Here is a 23,093-nt window from a genome sequence, read left to right on the forward strand (position 1 = left end):
GAAATCCTTCTACGATTCAATGTCATCGCCAAGATGGGGCCTGGACTGCCGTCTATGAGATCAGTGGGTAACATTTGCGGTGCCACTCGGCCCAACTGAAAGTTGTCCAGTAGGATGGCTTATTGCACGCTACATTCGGTTCCACTGGATGGGAAATCATAGAACCGCCGGAGTATAGATCAGGCACCGGAGGCAAAGTGATGGTACTGTATCCTTGTGACGTAGACAGATTCCTTGAAGAAAAAAACATGTATCATTATGGTTGATTTTTTGTATCATCTAAGTCCAAAGGACAGGGTGGGTATCGCACAATGACAACCAACTACTAAACGGCCACAGGCTTGCTGACCGAGAATTCTTTCATGAAGTTGGGATCACTGTTGATTTCCTCGCGAACCTATACCAAATATGATTAGCAGCAAATACAACGGATGAGAAAGGGTAGAAACGTACAATATCCAATCCACCCACAAGCTCTCCGCTCACCCACAACTGCGGGAAGGTTGGCCAGTCGGCAAACTCCTTCAGCCCCTGCCGGACTTCCTCGTCGGCCAGGATGTTGAAGAATCCATACTTGACGCTGCGCTCACGAAGAATGCCGACCAACTGCCGACTGAAACCGCACTGAGGAGAGCTTGGTGTGCCCTTCATGAATAGCATGACTGGAGCGGCCTTGACGAGGTCAGTCAGGCGCGCCCAGAGCGCCTCCTTGGTCTGCTCTGGAGTCAAAGACTGGCCTGAGGTGACGGGAGTAGCGTTCGCAGCGGGGCCGGCTGAGCCATCAACACCGGAGACTGGCGCCTGAGTGGCAGTGGTGGGTGCATCCTCGCGGGGCACAGCAGACAGAAGAGGCGGAATGTTGGCTCTGTTCACTCCATCGATAGGACCAGTGGTGCCGCGGCCCGCATGCAGCTCGACAAGGTCGCGCACTTTGATGGCATCACTGCCGCTGACGGAATCGAGAACCTGGCCATCACGCACACAGACGACAAAAGGCACCGCAGAGACATCATATTCCTCCGAAATGTCTGGGAGCTCCTCGGCATTGATGCTGAGGAAGGAGATGGTTGGCGGGGCGGCGGCGGGGTACTGGGTGGCCAAGGCATCAAGGACGGCGCGCATCTGGGTGCAGGGAGCAGCCCATGGTGTGTGGAAGTAGAGGACGACAAGTGCAGAAGGGGCGAGAGAGGCCAGATGCGACGAGAAGTCCGCCTCGGATGTGACTTCGGTGAGCGCCGACATGGTTGGGATGGGCGGGCGAGCAGACGGTAGGAAGGGCGCAGCGGCTATCGACTAGAAGCGGGGATAATTGGAGTGTAGGTTTTGTAAGAAGCAGATATTGTATAGACAGCCCAAAAATGAGTTGTGTCTGCTGCGATTGCTGTAGAGTGAAGCGATGGCGTGACGGAGGCGATTTTTCCCGAACGAGCACCACCGGCGATCACGGGCTTATCAGATCGGACATTAGTCAGCCAGTGGAACTCTGCGCATCCAACTAGAAAGTCCAGAGGAATGAGAAGCCAGGAATGCAAAGCAAGCAAATTCCAGAAACAAAAGGAATAAGAGTATGGACAGATGGATGATTGAAAATGTGAGTGCGAAGAGACAAAATGGTAGACACCTCAGGCAACCAAGCTGCCATATCTCCGGGGTTATCAGCACGTGACAAGGACTCGATTTTATTCGCAATCGTAATCGGAGAAGCTTCCACGCTGCCCGACCAACAGCCCCTCCGTGCAGCAGCAGACAATGCCTCGTGACAAGAGGAAGCGCAATGATAATGAAGATGATTCCCCTATCGCGGATCCCTCCACCGGCAGCGACTTCGGGCTAGCCCAGACACTGTCCCGTCTGCAGGACACCGAGACGACGAGCATGCCTGGCCAGGCGAAAAAGAAGAAGAGGGTGGATGGGGAGAAGGTCAAATACCCAGCCCTGAACTATGTCGAGGGTCGAATGCAATCATCCGTCCGGATTGCCGACCTCCAGAGCTTGCTTCTATATTGCTTCGCCGATGGAATCGCACCGCAGTGGATCTCGCTCAAGCACTCCGGCCATGTGCGCAAGATTGTCGTGGTGATGGTGCCAGGGCTGGAGATGGGCATGTTTGACGGGACCATCCCATTAGAGCCCGAGCCAACAGCAATCCAAGAAGGAAGTGGGCAAGAGGACGGTACCGACGACCGCGAATCAATGGCAGACACCAAGGCGGCGGATTTCCAACGATGGAAGCAAGGACTGCCCCTCGAAGACCGTTCGCATCGATACAACCCACAAGCTCTCACGCGCGATACCCTTCCAGAGCCGTTACGGCCGCTAGCTGACATGTTTCCTCATATCTGGCCAGTCAGGGCCCCAGGAGACGCGAAATACAACAAGGTTCATTCGCCACTTCAGGCTATCCTGCTTTCCTCTCTACCAAAAAGCAAGGACGAGGGACAGCGAAAAGGTGTACGACCAGCCCGGATCGACAAGAACTTTTCGTCTCAACGGACCCCTATAACGACCTTTATCAGTACGTACGAACAGCTGTGCGAAAACGGATATGCTCCACATCCCGCTTTCTTCACATCTGAAGAAGAGAAGGCGGCAGCTGCCGAGTCTCGTAAGCGAGCTGGTCAGTCTACTGAGGACGGATGGGTGGATACTTTGGTTCCAAATCTAGAGGCTGGCGACGTGCCTGACGGTGAGATTGAGAAGGGCAGCATGACAGCCGGACGAGACGTGCTCGCACTCGACTGTGAGATGTGCCTCACAGAGGGCGGACAGTCGGAGCTCACTCGCATCAGCTTGGTCCGCTGGGACGGGGAGGTCGTGATGGACGAGCTCGTAAAGCCCCCACGGCCAGTTATTGACTACTTGACTCGCTTTTCGGGCATCACTAAGGAGCTACTGGATCCGGTGACGACCACTCTTGGCGACATCCAGCAACGCCTGCTGGAAATTCTCACTCCGCGTACAATTCTGGTGGGCCATTCTCTCGACTCTGACTTGAACGCCCTCAAAATCGCACATCCGTTCATCGTGGACACCACGATCACCTACCCACACCCACGCGGCCCGCCGCTCAAATGCAGTCTGAAATGGCTCACGCAGAAATATCTGGGCAAGGAGATCCAAAAGGGAATGACAGGCCATGACTCAATTGAAGACGCCAAGGCCGTTCTTGAGCTTGTCAAACAGAAATGTGAAAAGGGCGAACGATGGGGCACCAGCGAAGCCTCGAATGAGAGCATCTTCCGTCGACTATCCCGGTCTTCCCGACCAGGCCTTAAAGCAGCTGCCACAAGCGAGGGACGCACTGGTGCGGTCGTCGACTGGGGCAGCCCGGAACGCGGACTCGGTGCACAAGCAACCGTTTCAATCGGCTGCCGCGACGACAACGATGTCGTCCGCGGTATCTCCGCCGCCATCAATGGCGACGAATCCAACCACTCCATTCCCGGTGGCGGCGTGGACTTTGCCTGGGGCCGGCTGCGTGAACTCGAATACCTGCGCGGGTGGTGCAACCGACTCCCAGACCCGGACAACGCCAACCAGTCCACAACCATCGTTCCTCCGCCCGAAGAAACCACCCCGACCACCACGACAGGTGGTACGAACGGAGATTCTCAAGCAGACGGCAGCAATACCGCCACCCTCTCCGAAACCGTGTCCCAAACCGTCTCCAACATCGCCCGCATCTACGACTCTCTACCCCCTTGCACCTTGTTCATGGTTTACTCCGGAACAGGTGATCCGCGCGAGGTTGGCCGTCTGCAGGCTATGCACAGGACATATCGCGAGGAGTTTAACACCTCCCGCGTGCCATGGGATGAATTAACTGTTAAATGGACAGATGCAGAGGAACAGGCCCTGAAGAAAGCATGTGAGCGAGCCCGCGAGGGCTGTGGCTTTATGTGTGTGAAATAAATGTATTAGGACATGTGTGTAGACCACTACTTAGATGCGGTTGAATCTATCTGTCTCAGACATTGTATTCCACGTCGCGTGCCCCTCGGGAGTGTCTGCTCGGGGTTTTAAATATGTTTGATTTCACAGTACTTCTATGGAGCACTAGTATTCCCAGTGTTAAAGGGGCGCATTTGGTTCATAAAATGCCTTCTATCGTACACGTTCTCAACTGGTTATCATTATCGTGCCCCCTCCGTCTCCATCATCTCTTCGTGCTGCATGGCCATTCGGGTCATGACGTCCCGCGCCGCGACCTTGGCCTTACGCTTTTCGTGCATTGCAGCTTCGGCTGGAGTGTCTTGGGGACTATCCCCGCCTTTCTCCTGCTCCTCACCCGGGGCTTTGCCATTTTGATGATTGATTTCCCCGCCATGTGCCGTCTGTGAGGTTTCTCGTCCCGTCTGGTCCTTTCCTTCCGCGTTGTATCGTTCGTTATGCCGGGCCAAAGGTGAGGCAGGTCGGGATCCTGAGGTTGTGCTGCGTCGGGGGCGGCCTCTTCCTCGAGGGGCAGGGTTGGATTGGGGTTGCACCGGCTCGATAGCTTCGGTCAGGTCGGCGGATACAGATTCATTCGATGCGCGCGGGATCTCCGGCTTTGTTGACTGGTTGAAAGATTTCCTTGGTCGACCGACTGGCCTTTTTTGCGGTGGGTTTGGCTGAGACGATTCATTGTTGGACTGGGTAAGTCGTGGACGCTTTGCCGCGCTTTGCTCATTCACGGCCGTGACAGATGGGAGGTCGGACGGCCGGCCAACTTCTATTTGGCGCCTTGGAGACGCAACACCGGGTTGCTCTTGGTGGCCATTGACATGGTGCGGATCCTTGAGCGGAACACGACTACAGTGAATGGGCAGGTCTGCCAGCGAAACATCGTCCAATATATCGTCCTCCTCATCAAACGAGTCGGCAATCGGCTGGGTATGCTCACTTGGGAAGGACTCGGACCAAGGACGTTTGCGGCCGGCTTGCAGTAAGCCTGGACTCCGAACCACTGGGAGTGCGCCGTTGACGACCGATAAGGTGTCTGTTGGATTTTGCTGGTTCCCTCCCATGAAGCGGTTCTTGAGCTTCAGCGTCTCAATTTCCAGCTTCAGTTTCTCAATCTCTTCCGACTTGGATTTAAGCTCTTTCAACACTGTAGCGATCATGTCGAAGTTATGTGCGCCATTCTCGCCGATATGGCTATTGGGCCCGTTCATTTCGATGCGCAGCGAGGTGAAAGAGTGTTTCAAATCCATCATCGTGTCCTGTAGATGATTCACCGAGCTCGAGATTTGATCGATGCTTCGGCCCTGGTGCTGCATCTGCCGTTGCATAGAAAAGGAAGTGTCGCGAGTCGTGTCGGTGGGTCCGCTAGGGACTAAAGCGTCCTCTTGAATGCTACTGCGATCGCGATGTGTAGGCTCTTTCGGGGTGGTCAATTTGCTAAGAGATTCGTTGTTGAAGATCGGTTCGACCGTTCGCATGGTAACTATTTCCCTAAACGCGACTTTGGCCATCTTCCAGAAGACATTCGGTCTAGAAAGGTGCTTGTCAGAACCTATAACCAAATGGGGTTTCTAACCAACCTACCCATTATCTAGCGCGCACAGCACTCCAAGCTTCTGCTGACATAGCTTGCAGAAGACTTCCTGAATAATGCGACCGCGCAGGAGATTCATATCAGAGGATTGTGGGATCTGCTTGCGCTCGGAGGAGACCGAGATGCGATGAAGGTTGACGCTCAGCCATGCCGTCGCAATCGAGTATGAGTTCGAGAGTCGGGCCCATTCGTTCTCCAGCGCAGCCAGCGAGCTGGAACAGCGCGAGCACTGACACAGGATCGCGGGTCGCGTTAGATGGGCCAAGTCCATCCTGGCGAAGAACAAGCGCACAGGGAGTATGGAAGCGAGTCGAGTTCTGAGAAGAAAATTGGGCGAAGGAAAAGGGTGACCCAACTTGGGAAATCAAGAGGCTGAGTCAGCAGTCGAGACCCTGGGCCGTTCCTGCGCTAACCCGCTTTGGGATTTTCTAGAGCTGCGTTGGCATCAAACAAACACATACCGAGTTCTACAATACTCTTCCACGGTTGACAGTGGCGCAATCGAGCAAAAGAACCCGCCGTCTGTCCATGATTCTCTCCAATTGACCTTCTACTGCGTAACCGCGGTAGATCACTGCCAAATACTCGATCCGGTTCCCCGCAATCACGTGGTGTTCCCCTCCAATCGTGATTGACTCAACTTCCTGTCCTTCAATCATGAGTCGTTGCTCGCGCATTCTCTTCAGGTCACGCCCCGCGCTGCCATCTATACTTCCTAGCGCAAGAGCTGTATCCCGGATCAGCATGGCCCACCTTTCCACGGCTGCAATGGCGCAAGCCTCTATCGCCAACAGCTCATGGCACGGTGCGGGCGCCGCGGAGTTCGACCTTCGAAGTATGTCCTCATCCAATCGATTGAACCTCTACTAACTCCGAGGAACCTAGGCGACACCATGACGAAGCCTACCCCGTCTATGCTCCAGGCGATTTGCCAGACTACCCTGCTGGACGATGTCTTCAATGAGGACCCGGTCACCAATTCCCTCCAAAACTATGTCGCCGCGCGGACGGGACATGAGGGAGGTCTTCTCGTTATGTCCGGCACCATGGGAAACCAGGTGGCCCTTCGTACGCATCTGATACAACCCCCATATGCCGTCCTGTGCGATCACCGATCCCACATCGTCAAATACGAGGCTGGCGGAGTCAGTTCGTGGACGGGGGCTACCGTGCAGGCAGTCATACCCAAGAATGGCATTCATTTGACCTTGGAGGATATTCAGAAGCACGTGGTGCTCGGCGATAACGACCACTTCTGTCCGACCGCAGTGATCAGTTTGGAGAACACCCTCGATGGGATGATCATGCCACTGAGCGAGGCTCGCCGGATCTCCGAGTGGGCCCATGCTAATGGTATGAAGGTGCACCTGGATGGCGCGCGACTGTGGGAGGCTGTTGTGTCCGGAGCCGGCAGCCTGCCTGAGTACTGCGGTCTGTTCGATAGCGTCAGTCTGTGCTTTTCCAAGGGACTCGGCGCACCCATTGGAAGTATCATTGTAGGCTCCCAGGAGTTCATCAAGAAGGCTCGCTGGTTCCGTAAGTCGATCGGCGGCGGTACCCGGCAGGCAGGCGTGATAGCCTCTGCGGCGCGGGTGGCCGTCGAGGAGACTTTCGGCTCAGACCCTAGCGGAAAGGACGGCAAGCTCAAGGAAACGCATGCCAAGGCCAAGCAGATTGCTGATATGTGGACCAGCCGCGGAGGCAAACTGCAACATCCCGTGCAGACCAACATGGTTTGGTTGGATCTGGAAGCCTCGGGGGTGGGCCCCAATGATCTGCCGGAGATCGGCAAGAGAAACGGGTTACAACTCCTGGGGGGCCGTCTGGTCATTCACTACCGTAAGTGTTTTTTTTTTGGTTTTGTCTTTTTTTGCGGAATGACTTGAATTCTAACGGTGTCACAGAGGTGTCTGCGGAGGCAATTACGCGGCTGGAGCAAGTGTTTGATGCGGTGATGAAGGGCGAGTTCGCACGCAGCGACGATACGAGCAAGCCATACGGGATGAAATAAACCTTGTGTATATACGTTCATTTCTGTCTGTAGATACTTTTTTAGATCCTATAGATCTAGCAGGAATAGAATCCACGGTAATCCACGGTTAGCGGTAGTCCTTCCAGCCAATCACCGCCCGCATCATCGGATGAGTCAGAACTCAGCGCCTCAGGAACACGATTGCTGCCTGAGGCGTGTGCGTCTAAAGACGAGGCTCGTCTCGTTCCTGGGCTGTTCCTCGGACGACGCTTCTTCCCACCTGCCTCCCGACCGCCCGCGTTCTGGTCTGTCCCCTGCCTCACTTCAAGCCCTTCTCCCCGTGGACAGACAGACTCACAGGCAGCTCGCTGTGTAAGTGTATCTTTCCTTGTCCGAGGCTCTCGAGGTCATACAAACACTCGGTCCTGGGACAGGCCTACCTCAACATCCACGAAATCACTGCTAACCCGTTGGAGATTCTCTCGACAGAAATACGCTCCTTGTTACGGTCGCCACAACTTGCCAAGCTTTGCGTCTTTTCTTGGGTCGGATTGACGGTCGCCAATGACGACAAACAGCTGGAGCGCTGCCGATTGACCAGCTGCTACATCCTTCTCATACTGATCAATCGACAATTACAACATTCGGGGAGGCTGTCTGTTCTTGGCCGATCGTTGGACTGGTTGATACCCTCAATAGACAAAATCATCAACGGCATCTGCGGTCAAATTGGTTCTGGGTGAACCGTGAAACAACCAACACGCTTGGGAGCCCGATCCGAGCGCTTTGGTGGCCGCCATAAGCTCTGATCGTTCAGAAACAACCCGGTTGCCAGCTGTACCTGAAGGACAAGTTCTGTGACTTGGTTTGCCTGCCTCTGGGGTGTCCTTGCCCGGGTGACTCGCCCTGGTGACAGTTTTGATCTTCCTGGTCGGTCTATTTCTCGCCTGACCCTGTCCTCGCTCACTCACTGCCTTGGACAGGCCAACGAAACCCTGTTCATGATCGTTTTATGCCCATATCGCCATTTTTCCATCAGCACATATACCCCAACTCGTCAGATTCCCAGCAGTAGTTGTTTCCTTATTACTCCGTGTCATTAGCGATATCATTTGCATCATACTCAAAAACAGAATGGAGGCAACACAAGAGTCCACTCAGCCATGTGCTGACCCCCGCCGGATGGGCTTGAATAATTCCGGACTCCACGAAACGGACCTGGCGGACATCATCTGTATCCTTCATCCCACCTCCCATACAGCTCATGATGCGGTATCGGCAACAGCACGTCATGGCACCCAGCATATACTCCAGCGAGATATGTTGGAATACGAAAGCTCCGATACGGCCTCGCTGGATGTCGCGTTGAGACTATCATCGGATGTCTACGACCTGGGCACGGGGTTCTGCTTTGGCCGCAATCGTGCTTCTTGCGACGTACTTCTTTCAGGCGACGATGATGCTAAACGTGTCTCCAACAAACACTTTCGCATTTATCTCACCGGTGACGGGATCATCATGTTACAAGACACCTCGACAAACGGGACTATCGTAGACAACTGCCGTCTGCGCAAGAGAGACAAGGACAACAACAGCCGGATGCTGACCAACGGTTCTGTCATTAATTTGGTCAGTGGCACTCAAAGCTCGGATGAAGTGCGGTTTATCGTCCGGATTCCATCGCGAGATGGATTCAATATGCAGTACACACAAAACGTGCTTCGCTACTTCGAACGGGTCCAGAGACACGTCGGTGCTGTGCAGCATAGGACGCGGCATCTCGCCCAGACTCAGCCCGCTCTCTCGTGGTCGGCTGCCAATACTTTTGGCATGCATTGGTCAGGCGGCTCGATGTACAATGTGACTGGTCAGATCGGAAAGGGGGCGTTTGCAACAGTCTACAAGCTCGCCACCAAGCAGCATGGGACGATATTTGCGGCCAAGGAGCTCGACAAGCGGCGTTTCATGAAGAATGGCATTTTGGATCAGAAAGTCGACAATGAAATGAAAATCATGAGAGACCTGCGACATGTGAGCTTTATATATCATCTACTTCCGTGCTATTACTGACTACAGTCTAGCCGAATATCGTGAAATACATTAATCACTATGAGCATGATCGCTGGATCTACATTATCATGGAATATGTTCCTGGAGGCGAGCTGTCCACATATCTGCAAAGCCACGGCAAAATCCCCGAAGAAATGGTCAGAACGATAGCCCGTCAAATCCTACGTGCACTTCACTATCTCCACAAACGCCACATCACCCACCGCGACATCAAACCAGACAATATCTTGATTGCCTCACTCGACCCGTTGAGGGTCAAGCTTTCTGACTTCGGTCTGTCTAAGGTGGTGCAAGAGGAAACATTCCTGAAGACCTTCTGTGGCACGCTACTCTACTGTGCGCCTGAGGTGTATCCAGACTACGAGATGTACAGAGGCGAGTTCCGCAAAAGACGTCGAGTTGGAGATCCGTAAGTTTTGCTTTCCTTACCTTTGGGTATTCTGCTGACCTGCAGGCCACCGAAAACATCCCCCTACGGCCAGTCCGTAGACATGTGGTCCCTCGGTGCCGTGCTCTATCACATTCTGTCTGGAGTTCCTCCATACACGGGGACCGCACAAGATCGAGGTGTACAGATGCTGCGCACCATCATGACAACAGAGGCTGATTTCAACATCCTGCGTGAAGCCGGTGTGTCCAAATCGGGCATCGACTTTGTCTCACACCTCCTAAACCGCGACCCTCACTCCCGTCCGTCTGAGAAAGAGTGCTTCCAGCACCCCTGGATTGCCAGCGTCCCGGACGTAGACGAGTATGATGACGATTCCCTTCTTACTGACCTCGAGCAAGGTCTGCCAGCCATTGGTGAAGATGCAGAGGAAGATCTGGATGCCTCTCAACTGTCTATCAACGACGATCTCGCCTACTACACGTGGGAAGCCGACAAGGAGGGAAATAGCAACAGCAATGAGACCCTCGCCAAGAAACCTCGTCTTGAATACGCCCCATCTGATATTCGCTATCCCTCTCTTCCCAACATTGAGAGTTTCCAGGATGATCAAGTGGTTGCGGAGCAAAACGCAAGGCGTCTATTTGACGAGAGCCAAACAGTCACTATGCAGCATGCCAGGCGGCTCTTTGGCGAAGTCACCACGTCAGCTCTGCGTAGCTCCCATGCCCTTGGCAATGCGGATCCATACACTGGGGATGAATTGGACCCTAACGACTTCATTTCTTCCGGTGAGTCGTTCAGCGAAGCCCGTAGTGTCTCCTCGATCATTTCCCTCCCGACGAACCCAATCGGTGGAACCGCGCCCAGCTTGATGGGAGCGGAGAATCTCGTTGGACGGCTGAATATGAATTCTTCGCACCCTACCCTTCCTCAGACTCAGGCCGGCCCGGTTAACCAGACATCGACGCGGAAGACCAGTCCTGCAGACCCCTTGGAGCCCGCGACTACAGATAGCGATATACGCCCAGCTCATTTTAGCGCACACGAGACAACCCCCAAAGCGCCTCAGATCTCGCGCCGCATAGAAATTGCGCTTCCTGATACGGCAAGTGAAGAATCCAGTGTTCACAGCCGTTCACCTTCGACCACTGCGCCCCAACAACAAGCAAAGGACGGTGGCTATGACGACGAACTCGCAGTAACCCTCGACGCTCAGACGGGGCGAGCCATCTTGCAGCAATTAGCTGCTCCATCCGAACCATCATCTCCAATTGTGCATCAGCCAAGCCTCCCATCCGCCATTTCAGATTCGGAGTTCACCAAGCCTCGGCCAATCTTGGGCAGGCTGATCAGCCTCCCGGGGTCTATATTTGACATGTCCCTCCGCTTGGAAAATCGGATGACCTCATGGGGCCGGGGTCCTTTGGCCACAGTAAGACATCCAGACCCAATGGACACGCGCATTCCTGCGTATGCACTAGAGTTGACCTTTTGGGCTCCCGCCCTGGAGGCGCGAATCGCAATGGGCCAAGATTGGATGCAAGTATCGGGAGTGATGGCGATCCTCTCTACCAAGGCGCGCAAAGGCATCTGGGTGAACGACGTCCCACTACGCAAGGACGAGGCTCTGAGCTACGGCAAGCTGTACACGGGCGACATCATCACCGTCTACCAGCACGGCGACAGGTTCCTGAAACTGCGGTGCGAATTCTACCACGGAGAAAGCGTCTTCCCTCGGCCGGCGCATGAAGCCGGGCTTGTGGTGCGCCAGGTGCTCACGACAAAATACGACGGGGCTGCCAATCGGATGCCTGTTCGACCGGTAAAGGTGAAGGGGGGCGACGAATAAAATAGCATAGGATGGGGTTTTTTCATCTGTCGTGATCTCTACTCTCTCTTTCTCTCTCGCTCTCTCTTGCGCTCGTGTGCCCGGACTAGGTTGCGGGGCGATGACATAGATTGATTGATACACAAATTGCACGCGTTAGGTTAAGCCGGAGATCTAAGTCGTAGATTTTCTTGAGATCTGGTGGAGACAATGGGGCCAAGTGACAAGGCCATTGTCCGGATGCGGAGGGTGATTGGGTGGTGTACTTTTAGTTGATGATCGGAGTGAGTGTCGGTACCTAGACGGTCAGCTTGGGCGATCTCCCGCAGCTACGGTGGATGACCTGCAGGACCCTGAAAAGGCTCTCGTGACTGGGCCGTCAAGCGAAAGAGTTGGCAATCGTTGTCAGTCCTGCCGCATATCTAGATGGGACCCAGTGAGGGCTCACTCGATACCAAGGTCGCATTGTCCCCAACGCTCATGTCACTGTCGCTGCATCCGTCTCGCGCTGGCCAGACTCGTTGGTCTGTGCACCGCTGGCTCTCGGCAGTTTCGCATTGAGAGTTCAACGTCGAGGATGCTTTAACTACCGGCACGCCCTTCCTTTCTTCCCCCTTGATTATTCCTCATGTCACTCTGACTTCACCCTATCCATCCCATCCAACCCATCCCGGTTTTCCCTTCCCGTCGCCTCTCCCGATCGGCACAACGACCATTCTTCACGCTCTCCCGATTTCTCTCCATACATATACGTGCCGATCATCCACACTGTGGCATCCCACACCACACCCTCCATGTCCTTGTCGCGATCACCCTCCCCGCGCCCGGGCGGAGGTGGAGGGTGGTCCAGCCCGGGCCTGACCCCCGGCAGCGGCACCTCGACGCCGCGCAGTGGCGGCTACTCACCCTCGCCCGGCGCGCTGTCTCCCAACGTGTCCTGGGCGACAGCCAAAGCGAAAAGCGACGAGGTGCGCGGGTATCCGTCGTTTTCAACGCGCAACTCGGGCTTCTTCTCGCGGCAGAAACATCGCATTTCGGCTCGTTTGCCCAGTTTTCGATCCGACCCGCCCCGTGCGCGCGACTATGTGGATAAAGATGAGTACGGGCGGAGACCTTGGCGCCCTGGTGGCGTTGGCCGTGGGTCCATTGCCGTGCTGGGGAGGACGATGCGCCGGCCGCGGTCGAGGTTGCTGTTGGGCTTCTTTGTGTTGTGGTTGGGGTATATGTGTTTCTGGACACGTAGGTGCTACACTATGGGTGATGTGGTGTGCGTGCAGAAAAAGGATAAACTAACTGCTTGCAGCGCTCATACAGGCATATCGGCGATCACCTTTCGGCGACGGACGCAAGTTCGTCATTATTCTCGGCTCCAATGTCGAGGGCGGTGTGATGGAGTTGAAAGGCGCGCGAGAGTGGGCGATCGAGCGAAACAGCATCTGGAATAAAGAAGAGTATGCGCGCCGCTGGGGGTACGAGCTAGAGATTGCCAATATGCTGGCCAAGAAACGGTATTCGCACGAGTGGCGCGAGAACTGGGAGAAGGCTGATGTGATTCGCGAGGCGATGCGCAAGTATCCGCAGGCGGAATGGTAAGTTTGCTTTATAATTCTTTAAGCCCATGCTGATCAAGTTCAGGTTCTGGTGGCTGGATCTCAATACCTGGATCATGGAATACGGGACGGATTTGCAAAGTCACATCTTCAACGACCTGGAGTCGCACGTCTACCGCGATATCAACACATTCAACCCCCTCAAGATCATGCATCCCCTGCCTGAGTTCTGGCTAGATGACCTCGGACGTGCCCTTGAGGGCGACGAGGACCCCAACTCGCTCAATCTGCTCTTAACGCAAGACTGCTCTGGTTTCAACCTGGGCTCATTCTTCGTCAGGCGCTCCCTCTGGACAGACCGATTCCTCGATACCTGGTGGGACCCCGTCATGTACGAGCAGATGCACATGACATGGGAACACAAGGAGCAAGACGCCCTGGAGTACCTTTACCAGAGCCAGCCATGGATCCGGAGCAGCGTCGGATTCCTGCCCCAGCGCAGCATCAACGCTTTCCCGCCCGGTGCGTGCGGCGAGGGCCAAGACCCCGTCGTGCACTACCAGCAGAGCGCACGCGATTTTGTCGTCAATATGGCGGGCTGCAACTACGGCCGCGACTGCTGGACCGAGGTGTATACGTACCGCGAGATAAGCAAGCGGCTCAATCGGACATTATGGCAGCACTTCAAGGGTGCGATCAACACCGTGATCGACAGGGTGCGGGGGCCGTTTGTGACGCTCGACGAGGATGATGAATGAATTATGTCTCACGCTTTCCTTTCTACTCTTCTGCATGACACGGCGTGGGGGTGGATTCTTTGGCTGTATATTATTGGTTTTTTTGCATGGACTTGTTGGTGGCGTTGGGTAAGATTTGTATTCGAACATCTATAAATACGACTCAAAGATTTGTTCTTATTCATTTGAATGAATCAGTCGATAATAATCGAGCTCATCTCTCTCATTTAGTATTGTCTGCTGCATAGTCTTAGATGCACGTGACCGCTGCATTCGGACTAGTTGTCGACTATCTGACCGCCTCCAAATCAACCAATCACAGTTCCCACGGCCATCAATCAACGACACCCTCAACTCCATCACCAATCCTGCTCTCCCGAACCAAACCCCCAATTGAACCCGCCAAACCCTCTTCCACACCTCATCGTCCTCCTCACCACCTCACCACCACCACAACCCCCCATCGCCATACCCGAAAGACCCGAACCAGAAAATGCCGACCCCCGAATCCGCGTCCTTCCTGGCCAAGAAGCCCACTGTGCCCCCAACCTACGACGGCGTTGACTTCGAAGACAACGTCGCCGTGCACAATGCCCGCGACGCGATCATCCGCGAGCAGTGGGTGCGCAGTATGATGGCTCGTCTGGTCGGCGAGGAGCTTGGCAAGTGTTATCAGCGCGAGGGAGTGAATCATCTTGAGAAGTGTGGTGTTTTGAGGGGTAGGTCTTTCTCTTTCTCCTTTTCTTTATCTGTTTGAGATGCTGTTTCCTTGAGCTTGTGCATTGATTGAGGTGTGATGGAGTGGTGTTGGGGTTGGATTGAGTGTTTTGTGGTGCGAAGACGCCTGGGAGCTAGGCGTGATGAAACGGCCGGATGAACCCACGAACTTATCGAGAGCAATGGCTAACACAATGCGCTACGCAGAGAAATACTTCGAGCTCATCAAGGAGCGCAAGGTGAAGGGATATCTGTTTGAGGAGAAGAACTACTATGCCAAGTCGGCATAAATTAGCGATCGTCTTTTTACGTTGATTGTGGTCCCCATCTATCTCTCTGTATGAAGCTGGACGTGGACCTGTAAGACAGACGGGTACCCGGTGGAAGGTGGTTTGGAATGCAATGGCCCATGGGACGTTGGTCACTGTGATCTGAAGGTCGGGGACCAGACTACTCGGGACTCCACGGAGATGATGCAGCAGGATAGGGCGGGTTGTCCGCTTCTTCCGCTGGCACTGTACATATATCATATCATTTTCATTACTCGGATCAATCTGTCATCTTTGCAAGCCGTGCAAACCACAGGACAAAACATCTACACCAAACCTCATATTGCCTGCGGCGGGATAGACGGTACATTCGTATATCGGTCGTATCTATAACTAGCCTATGTCTATCCGCTGAACACTGGGTATCAAACTACCAACATCAATAATAGGCAGTACTGGCCGTCTCACTCCGATCCGGGAATCCGCCAGGCGGGCCGTGACTCTGCGGGAGAACAGAAACATCCTCGTCGCTGTCGTTTGGGTCACTTCCAAAATGCAGGTCCTCATTCTCATCTGGCGGGGCGCGCATGCGAACCAGTTGGTCTCCGTCCAGTGCGGGTGGCTTATACGGAGCTGGCGCGGGGTGTATATCTCGTCCAGAAGGGAGGTTCGAAAGTAGTGGCGCAGAAGCTGGGATGAGCTGGGTGTTTATCTAGATCGGATGTTAGAGCAGAACAGGAAGACGGGATGGACCCAGCCGAATCATACCGTATCGTTCATGTGTACCCATTTGCTTTCCAGCATGGCAATCACTCGGCCCTCCTCATCGCGGCCAGCATCGTCCCCGGGATCTAGGGCGCCGCCCTTGTCGCTCCGCTCACGCCCTCCACCTGCGTCTTTGCTGATGCGGCGCTCCTCTCTCCTCTCAGCCCACTCACGCTTCAAACGCGAGAGCCCTCCCTTCGCTGGTGCAGACTCCTCTGTCCCAGCAGCGGACGAACCTGAACCAGCACGCAGTCCGAGCGGAGTACGCGCTGCGCGCAACCATGCGATCCCTTCACCGATCTTGCCGGCCAACTCGGCGTCAACTCCGAAAAAGCGGCACGCACGAGCTCGGGACACTCGGCCTAGAACCCCCGTATATCCAACCAAATCATCATCGACTCGGCCACCACGACCAGACGCAGACCCAACAGCTCCAAGTCCTGCAGCAGCCTGCTCCGCATACTCGGCCGCACGCACACATAACCGCGCAAAGAGCAAAGCGCGCACCTTGGGTATCTCCGGCGCGCGCACCATCCACTCGCGGTCATTCGGGTTGCGGGCCTGGATGCACGCTACGACATAGGCATCGTCCTTGAGAACGGCCAACAGCGTAGCCTCGGCCAGGGCGAGCGACGATAAAGCAGATTGTGTTGAGGGGTCAAGATCTGGCACAGATAGTCCCGTCGCGACAGTGAAAGCAGGCGACGACGCAAGAAGCCCATGCACCGCGCTGGCTTGTAGCAAATTCCGCGTGGCACTCTGCACAGCAGCGGTGAGCTGCTCAGCTGTCGGCGTCGCGGACGCATACATCGCGTCCACGACACCGATTCTCGCCAGTCGACTCAACACATACCCCATCGTGGTGAGCGTGAACGCGATCTCAAAGTCAATGCCGCGCCCTAGGACTCGGCCATTCCGCGTGCGCGCTGCCCCTGTCTTGGAACCAGAGGTGTTATTCAGTAGACTGCCGGCAGAAGACAACGTCGGACGCCAGGCAGACTCGATCTCCGCGTGCAGCGTGATCTCGATTTCTTCGCCGGAGCGCGGACCTGCGTTGGTGGTTGAATCATATTGGACAGGTTTACCACTTAGACCGTGGGAGATTGCAAAGATATACGGTACGTATTCGGTCAGTGTGGAGAGCACGGTGGGTAGGTGGGCGTCCTGGCGCGCGCCGCGGGGTAGGCGCTTGTGGGCCTTGAGGGCGAGGCGGAGGGCATGGCGGGCGGTGGAGGCGGATTGGGGGAGGGATGGATGTGTAGATGACGTGATGAAAGATTGGAAGGAGAGAGGCGAGGTGGTCGGGAGGGTGAAGGCGAAGACCATGGTGGGTTGAAGGTTGGAAGGTTGAAGGGGAAAGGTCCAGGAAGGATTGGAGAGAAGGCTGATGTCACCGGGAGCCAAGACTACATTGGGGTTGGATGAACAGCTTACTTGGGTTATTATTGAGTCTTTTCAGTAATTCGGCACAAGACAGCAATACAGCAGAAGCAACAGCTAATTCCAAACCGTCTACAACCCTATCGGTCCAATCTTATAGATCTCCCAGCACGCTAAATCGCAGTAGATCCGTCTGCGCCATCCCGCCTAACCTTTCTATTATTGGCCTCTGTCCTTGGTGGAAACTCTGAATCTCCCACGGCCCGACACCTAGCTTAATTAGCGGCTATATGAATGCCTGGCTTCTCAGGTTCCTTCCCCAGCTCCCCCGGTCCGGGGTCGGAGAAGCTGACTCTCAACAAACGGGTCCCCGGAAGAGCCCATCGGCAGTTAACCCAGGACGGGACCATAGGCCTCGGCCCATGTAGGGTTCGGCCTCTAGTCCCACCAAAAAGCATGAGTTCCCGTGTCACCTTCTATATGTTTATCGGCAAAGAAACCGGCCCATAACTACCGGCATGGCCATCTCGCCCCAGTGTGGCACGAAATATGGTGTCTATCATCGTCTAGAAACTCCAGTCATACCCCAGACCCCCATGCTATCCCCCGGTTTGGTCCACCTGTCGAGTCCGCAGAGACCCACCGGGATGGCCGGCTCCGTAGACCCCAGTCTGGGGTCTTGTTCCCCTTTAAATCCCCTTCCTCCCAACGTGGTGACTGTTGGGTGTGATTGTTTCCATTATTTCTGCAGCCATGTCGTCAACTGAAGAAACGAAAGATATGTCAATCAAGTCCGACGCAAATTATGTCGAGGAGAAGAATGCCGGACTCAATATCCCCGACCCGGCTCAGACTCTCTCAGAGTCGCACAAAGCCTACCTCCTGGAACGACATGGCACGCTAGATCTCGATCCAATCCCCAACATGGATCCAGCAGACCCGTACAATTGGCCGTTGTGGAAGGTAAGCAAGCGACCATGGCAATATTCAGGTCTACCATTCTCACCAAAGTACAGAAAACAGCCAATCTAGGTCTGGTCGCGTTCCATGCCTGCATGGGGACTTTCACTGCTTCTTCCATCATCTGTGCCTATGAGAACATCGCAATGGACGTCGGCGTCTCCTTGCAGAGGGTGAGCTACTTGACCTCGTTGCAGATTGCCATCCTAGGAGGCGCGCCGCTATTCTGGAAACCACTCTCACAACGATACGGCCGGCGCCCGATCTTCCTCCTGTCACTAATCCTGAGCTGCGTTTGTAACATCGGCTGTGCGAAGAGCCCGGATTACGCTTCTATGGCGGCGTGCCGTGCTCTCGTGGCTTTCTTTATCTCTCCGGCTATGGCTATTGGCAGTGGTGTGGTCACCGAGACCTTTTTCCGGAAAGAACGGGCGCGGTATATGGGCATCTGGACTGTGATGGTCACCCTAGGTGTTCCTGTCGGTCCGTTTATCTTTGGATTTGTTGCCCAGCGCGTCAACTATCGCTGGATATACTGGATCCTAGCCATTGTAAGTGTTTTCTATGGCTTTGGTGGTATCAATCGCTAACCGAGATATTTCTCTAGACCAACGCCTGCCAATTCGTGTTGTACATCTTCTTCGGTCCCGAAACTCGGTATATTGGAGCAGAAACCCGATCTCAAACCTCATCGTTCAAGCGCGAATACCTGTCCATCCGCCGAATCGATCCCGCGCCGTTCAAAGTGTCCGAATTCATACACCCACTTGCCCTCTTCACGCACATTCCCGTTCTTCTAGCAGCTGTCGCCTATTCAATGGTCTTCCTATTCGCCTCAGTTATGAGCTCCGTGGAGGTCCCCCAACTCCTGCAAGTCAAATTCGAGCTCAATGCCCAGCAGCTCGGCCTCCAATTCCTCGGTCTTATCATTGGATCTCTGCTGGGCGAACAACTGGGTGGCTTCATGTCTGATATGTGGATGAATGCCCGAGCCCGCCGCATTGGCCAGAAGCCTGCTCCGGAATACAGACTGTGGCTGAGCTATATCGGCTTCTTGCTCACCATTGCCGGCATGGTCGTCTTTCTAGTATGCACCGAGCAGGCGGCCGTTGGCCAGTGGTCCGTGAAGCCCGTAATCGGAACTGGCATTGCAGCGTTTGGCAACCAGGTCGTCACTACCGTGTTGACTACTTATGCTGTGGATACGCATCCGCACGATGCCGGGAGCGTCGGGGTTTTTATTAACTTTGTGCGGTCTACCTGGGGATTCATCGGACCGTTCTGGTTTCCTTCAATGTTTGAGAGCGTTGGCCTTGCTAAGAGTTCCGGGGTGGTTACTGCTTTGGTTATGGGCGCCAGTTTTATTCCCACGGCGCTGATGCAGTGGCAGGGCTCGAAATGGTATAAGCACGATGCGAAGAGGTGATACTGTGGCCAGTAGTAGATTTCTGATAGAGTAAGTTCTGGCTGATAGTAGAATCAGCATCATTAGTCTCTCTTGTAGATCATCAATTAGGGTTAGATTTATATAAAAGGTTTTCTTTCTCACTTATGGGCCACCTAGAAAGTTCCTTATCATAAAGCTATAAATACATAGCGTACTAATTGAGACTAATGATCAGAAATATTGCGCATAATCGATCGCTTCATTATCTGTGCACCAGCTATCTACGGTCAATTCACACCCCGAATCAGGCCGATCTCTCATTGATGATGCTCACAGGCCCTTCCTGGTCTTCTCAATCTTGGCATTCATCTTTGTCTCAGCACGGGCGCGAACCCGAGCCTCAGCACGAGACTGGGGAGCCTTGGGGGGGTTCAGCAGGGCCAGCGAACATCGCGGCGGGGAAGGCCTGGCCACGACCACGACCACTGCCCATAGGAGCGGGCTCAAAGGGCGCACAATCGGAGGGATAATCCTGGTGAGGGATATCTGGGATGCCGCTCATGGCCTCCTGCAGACGGTCGTGAGCGCGACGCATGCGCGTGAACTGGAGCAGCTTCTCGTCGCGGGCAGACTCGATTTTATTGAGATCAGGAATCATGAACTCGAATATCTCTGCGTTGAAAGCAAGCATTTTGGTCATGGCCTTGCCCTTCTCGTCGTGGGTGAGCTTGCGCTGGTCGGCTAGGAATCCCATGGTGACCAGACAGTCGACGTTCTGCTTGATCAGGTCTTTTGCGGTGGGATCCTCGGGCTTGCAGGCGTGCAGGATGTGGTTCATACCGGCTGTATTGACGGCGGGCATCTTGATAGTGTTTTTTTCCTCCCATTTCTTGCTCTGGGCCAGTTTTGCCTGGTGTATTGTTAGATATCATGTTTTAACCATGGTTGATGTATATGAAGAGACTTGCATTCTTGGTAGTGAGATTCCAATCCTTGTCGCTCTGGTTATCAATCTCGTCAGTGCTGCTGCTGGAGAAGAACGTGCTCCAACTTACCAACTGATCTTCCTCCAGGCCACCGAAGCCAGACACCGGCAGTTCACCAAGAGGGACTCGGGCATGAGTGCGAGCGGGAGGCTTCACATCAGCAACGGCTGCAGCCTTGCCAGTGTCCTCGTTGCCATTAGTATCGAAGATGGTACTCGCTTCAGAGTAGTTGCTGGAAATGTTCTCTTTGTCCTGGAGAGAGAGTTTGCACGTGTTCTGGGTAAGAAGCTCTTCGTCGCTATTTTTCAGCTTCTTTGCCTCAACCTCCGGGGAGTGATCTCGCTGCGCTTCATGTTGGAGGTAGTGGAAAGACAAGCTTATTAAGTCAGTAATTACGCAACAGAGTTCAACAGACAAGAGTGGGAAGATCTTACTGCTGTCAGAGAAAGGGTTGCTCGCGAGAGTGTTGGGGGTAGAGGCCTGAGGAAGAAATTGTAAATGGCGGCGCTGCCTTCTTTCTTTGTGGAAGTGGGAGGCGCTGTCTCAGCGACATGCTGGACATCCGTAGCTTCGGAGGCACTCACGTCAGTGTTTGAAGAACTGCTAGACATGTTGCTCGGTAGGAAATATGGTTGGGACGGGGGTAGAGCAAATGGGATGAAAGGGTGAGCCAGACGAGATAGACGGTGAGGATTGGATGAATGTATGTGAATGGCTTAGTGAGAAACAAAATGGAAACGATGAATGGTTGCAGCTTTACATTTGGCATGAGCTGCTTCTACTTGGAAGTGATGTCGCCCAATCTATTTTCCTAGTAGTTCGTTTGGGATTAGGGTTAGAAATGCGTGTCAAGTAGCGCTACCTCAAATACATGATCTCTATTTATTCTGCTATCGAAATTATACTTTTCTTAAATTCTCCCTGAATTTAATTGTTTTCAATTGTTCTGGTCTGCGATCTGCTCGTCTATTTTGGTGGGCGGGTATGATAACCCCAAATTGGGCTGTGAAGAACACTTTGATATGTGAAGGTCCAACACGAATTTTGAAAAATAAAACGTAGAATTAAGGTGCTACCCTGTTACGTAAAATGCATGAATTGGACCATGATAACATTTGGGAGACACTTACAAAGGAATACAACAAGCACTCCTTATATAAAGAGCAGTCAATGGTCAACATATATTTACGAGCGGTTTGATATTTACACTATATTCTAGTATTTTCACCAGCAGCTTAAAGCTTCGATGCCTTCTTCTCCCAGGCTACAACATCCTCCAGTCCGCTTTTCTGGAGTGCATCCTTCTTCTCCTCGACTTTCTCCCTCCACTTCAAATTACCATCATGATCATCCAGCCCATTCAATACACGCGAATACATCTCCTCCTTCATGGTTCCATAAATCCCCGTCGCAGCCTTATTCAGCAATTTGCGGTCCTTGATCAGCGAAAGCGTCTCATCCAATCCGCCCAGTGCATCAACAATTCCTGCCTGCAGCGCAGCCTTCCCACCGAAGCGGTGGGCTTCCAGCACCACATTCCGGAAAGTGGTCGGGGTCAATTTCTCGCGAAAGATGGACATCATGGGCGTCTGCAGCGGCACTCCAAATTCCAGCTCGTTGACACACAGGAATCCTTTCTCCGGGTTCTGCACCCGGTAGTCATGGTACATGGCCAGCATGAAGCCGCCTGCAAAGGCGTGTCCATTGAGCAGACAGACTGTTGGCATGGGGTATCTGGGATAGAGTCAGTCGTGTTTCCCCAAGCTGCAGGACTAGAAAAAAGAGTGCATACGTCAAAAACCGGCGGAAAAGCCGCCATAGCCATTTATCCAAGAATCCCTCTGTGCTCACCGCAACCTCGAGATCCAGTCCGTTGCTGTAGAATTTTGCGATCCCGCTGGTGGTGACGACTACGCCTTTCGGGTAGCGGTACTCGATGATATCCAGCGCCAGAATCAGTGCATCGATGAATGCCGGTGTCAGCCGGTTATCTTTCGGCGAGGTAAACGTTAACACATAAATGTTCTGCTGCTCTGGGTCAGACGGGCTCGTGCAGATGATTGAGCCGCCTGTTGAGGCGATTGGGACAGTGAAGTGCGTGGTCATGATGATAGTTGAATGGACACTTATTTCGCACATGGCCTTCGCTGCTTTATACAATTTTTAGTGGAATTGTAATCGAGGCCAGTGTCCGCGGCTTCACATGTCAGCAGATGACGTAATCGGGACAGTCGGATCTATCGAATAGTGTAGATAGTAGCGGATTAGTATTATAATAATAAATTCGGAGAGTGTCGTGAATTTCAAAGTTATTGGGGTGTAAAGGGGTCTATTTGGTGTTCAAGCGTGTAGGGAGAGCAGGGTACACTCAATACACTTTTCATAATATGTGTTAACTCGAAGAGCACATATTCAATATATATTCCGATGCAAGCTATAAACTCGCTAAACAAAACCATTGTAGATGCGATACTGATACAGAACCCCTTTTAGTATGATCGCTGTTTCATGCATTTAGACAGATTTGCGACGTGAGTCGCGTGCA

General features: G+C 53.7%; 12 protein-coding genes across 12 annotated transcripts; 6 read left to right on the forward strand and 6 right to left on the reverse strand.

Moving 5' to 3' along the window:
• Positions 1-325: 325 nt before the first annotated feature.
• On the reverse strand, positions 326-1,242 carry N7510_001707 (PICOT family protein; the record flags this gene model as incomplete). Its single annotated transcript, XM_056973634.1, has 2 exons — positions 326-397; positions 454-1,242. The coding sequence occupies 2 exons, from the start codon at positions 1,240-1,242 to the stop codon at positions 326-328; spliced, it is 861 nt and encodes a 286-aa protein (XP_056838751.1).
• Positions 1,243-1,749: 507 nt separating this feature from the next.
• N7510_001708 (RNA exonuclease) lies at positions 1,750-3,912 on the forward strand (the record flags this gene model as incomplete). The annotated part of the gene is made up of 1 exon (XM_056973635.1): positions 1,750-3,912. The coding sequence occupies one exon, from the start codon at positions 1,750-1,752 to the stop codon at positions 3,910-3,912; it is 2,163 nt and encodes a 720-aa protein (XP_056838752.1).
• Positions 3,913-4,133: 221 nt separating this feature from the next.
• N7510_001709 (uncharacterized protein) lies at positions 4,134-5,807 on the reverse strand (the record flags this gene model as incomplete). The annotated part of the gene is made up of 2 exons (XM_056973636.1): positions 4,134-5,472; positions 5,527-5,807. 2 exons carry the CDS (start codon positions 5,805-5,807, stop codon positions 4,134-4,136), a joined length of 1,620 nt encoding a protein of 539 aa, XP_056838753.1.
• A 473-nt stretch (positions 5,808-6,280) lies between these two features.
• On the forward strand, positions 6,281-7,547 carry N7510_001710 (threonine aldolase GLY1; the record flags this gene model as incomplete). Its single annotated transcript, XM_056973637.1, has 3 exons — positions 6,281-6,371; positions 6,422-7,375; positions 7,441-7,547. 3 exons carry the CDS (start codon positions 6,281-6,283, stop codon positions 7,545-7,547), a joined length of 1,152 nt encoding a protein of 383 aa, XP_056838754.1.
• A 1,095-nt stretch (positions 7,548-8,642) lies between these two features.
• Positions 8,643-11,818, forward strand: N7510_001711 (CAMK family serine/threonine-protein kinase; the record flags this gene model as incomplete). Its single annotated transcript, XM_056973638.1, has 3 exons — positions 8,643-9,539; positions 9,590-9,987; positions 10,033-11,818. 3 exons carry the CDS (start codon positions 8,643-8,645, stop codon positions 11,816-11,818), a joined length of 3,081 nt encoding a protein of 1,026 aa, XP_056838755.1.
• Positions 11,819-12,591: 773 nt separating this feature from the next.
• N7510_001712 (putative alpha-1,6-mannosyltransferase subunit) lies at positions 12,592-14,105 on the forward strand (the record flags this gene model as incomplete). Its single annotated transcript, XM_056973639.1, has 3 exons — positions 12,592-13,036; positions 13,101-13,386; positions 13,433-14,105. 3 exons carry the CDS (start codon positions 12,592-12,594, stop codon positions 14,103-14,105), a joined length of 1,404 nt encoding a protein of 467 aa, XP_056838756.1.
• Positions 14,106-14,577: 472 nt separating this feature from the next.
• Positions 14,578-15,091, forward strand: N7510_001713 (putative NADH-ubiquinone oxidoreductase 12 kda subunit; the record flags this gene model as incomplete). Its single annotated transcript, XM_056973640.1, has 2 exons — positions 14,578-14,803; positions 15,009-15,091. The coding sequence occupies 2 exons, from the start codon at positions 14,578-14,580 to the stop codon at positions 15,089-15,091; spliced, it is 309 nt and encodes a 102-aa protein (XP_056838757.1).
• Positions 15,092-15,509: 418 nt separating this feature from the next.
• N7510_001714 (pH-signaling protein PalC) lies at positions 15,510-17,161 on the reverse strand (the record flags this gene model as incomplete). Its single annotated transcript, XM_056973641.1, has 2 exons — positions 15,510-15,782; positions 15,839-17,161. 2 exons carry the CDS (start codon positions 17,159-17,161, stop codon positions 15,510-15,512), a joined length of 1,596 nt encoding a protein of 531 aa, XP_056838758.1.
• An 807-nt stretch (positions 17,162-17,968) lies between these two features.
• Positions 17,969-19,601, forward strand: N7510_001715 (uncharacterized protein; the record flags this gene model as incomplete). Its single annotated transcript, XM_056973642.1, has 3 exons — positions 17,969-18,178; positions 18,232-18,726; positions 18,783-19,601. 3 exons carry the CDS (start codon positions 17,969-17,971, stop codon positions 19,599-19,601), a joined length of 1,524 nt encoding a protein of 507 aa, XP_056838759.1.
• A 361-nt stretch (positions 19,602-19,962) lies between these two features.
• N7510_001716 (uncharacterized protein) lies at positions 19,963-20,424 on the reverse strand (the record flags this gene model as incomplete). The annotated part of the gene is made up of 1 exon (XM_056973643.1): positions 19,963-20,424. The coding sequence occupies one exon, from the start codon at positions 20,422-20,424 to the stop codon at positions 19,963-19,965; it is 462 nt and encodes a 153-aa protein (XP_056838760.1).
• Positions 20,425-20,497: 73 nt separating this feature from the next.
• On the reverse strand, positions 20,498-21,159 carry N7510_001717 (uncharacterized protein; the record flags this gene model as incomplete). The annotated part of the gene is made up of 2 exons (XM_056973644.1): positions 20,498-20,977; positions 21,100-21,159. The coding sequence occupies 2 exons, from the start codon at positions 21,157-21,159 to the stop codon at positions 20,498-20,500; spliced, it is 540 nt and encodes a 179-aa protein (XP_056838761.1).
• A 624-nt stretch (positions 21,160-21,783) lies between these two features.
• On the reverse strand, positions 21,784-22,654 carry N7510_001718 (enoyl-CoA hydratase/isomerase family protein; the record flags this gene model as incomplete). Its single annotated transcript, XM_056973645.1, has 2 exons — positions 21,784-22,282; positions 22,341-22,654. The coding sequence occupies 2 exons, from the start codon at positions 22,652-22,654 to the stop codon at positions 21,784-21,786; spliced, it is 813 nt and encodes a 270-aa protein (XP_056838762.1).
• Positions 22,655-23,093: the final 439 nt, after the last annotated feature.

The sequence above is a fragment of the Penicillium lagena genome (assembly GCF_028827675.1).
Source record: "Penicillium lagena strain IBT 129212 chromosome Unknown utg000001l_segment0_segment0, whole genome shotgun sequence".
Taxonomy (NCBI): domain Eukaryota; kingdom Fungi; phylum Ascomycota; class Eurotiomycetes; order Eurotiales; family Aspergillaceae; genus Penicillium; species Penicillium lagena.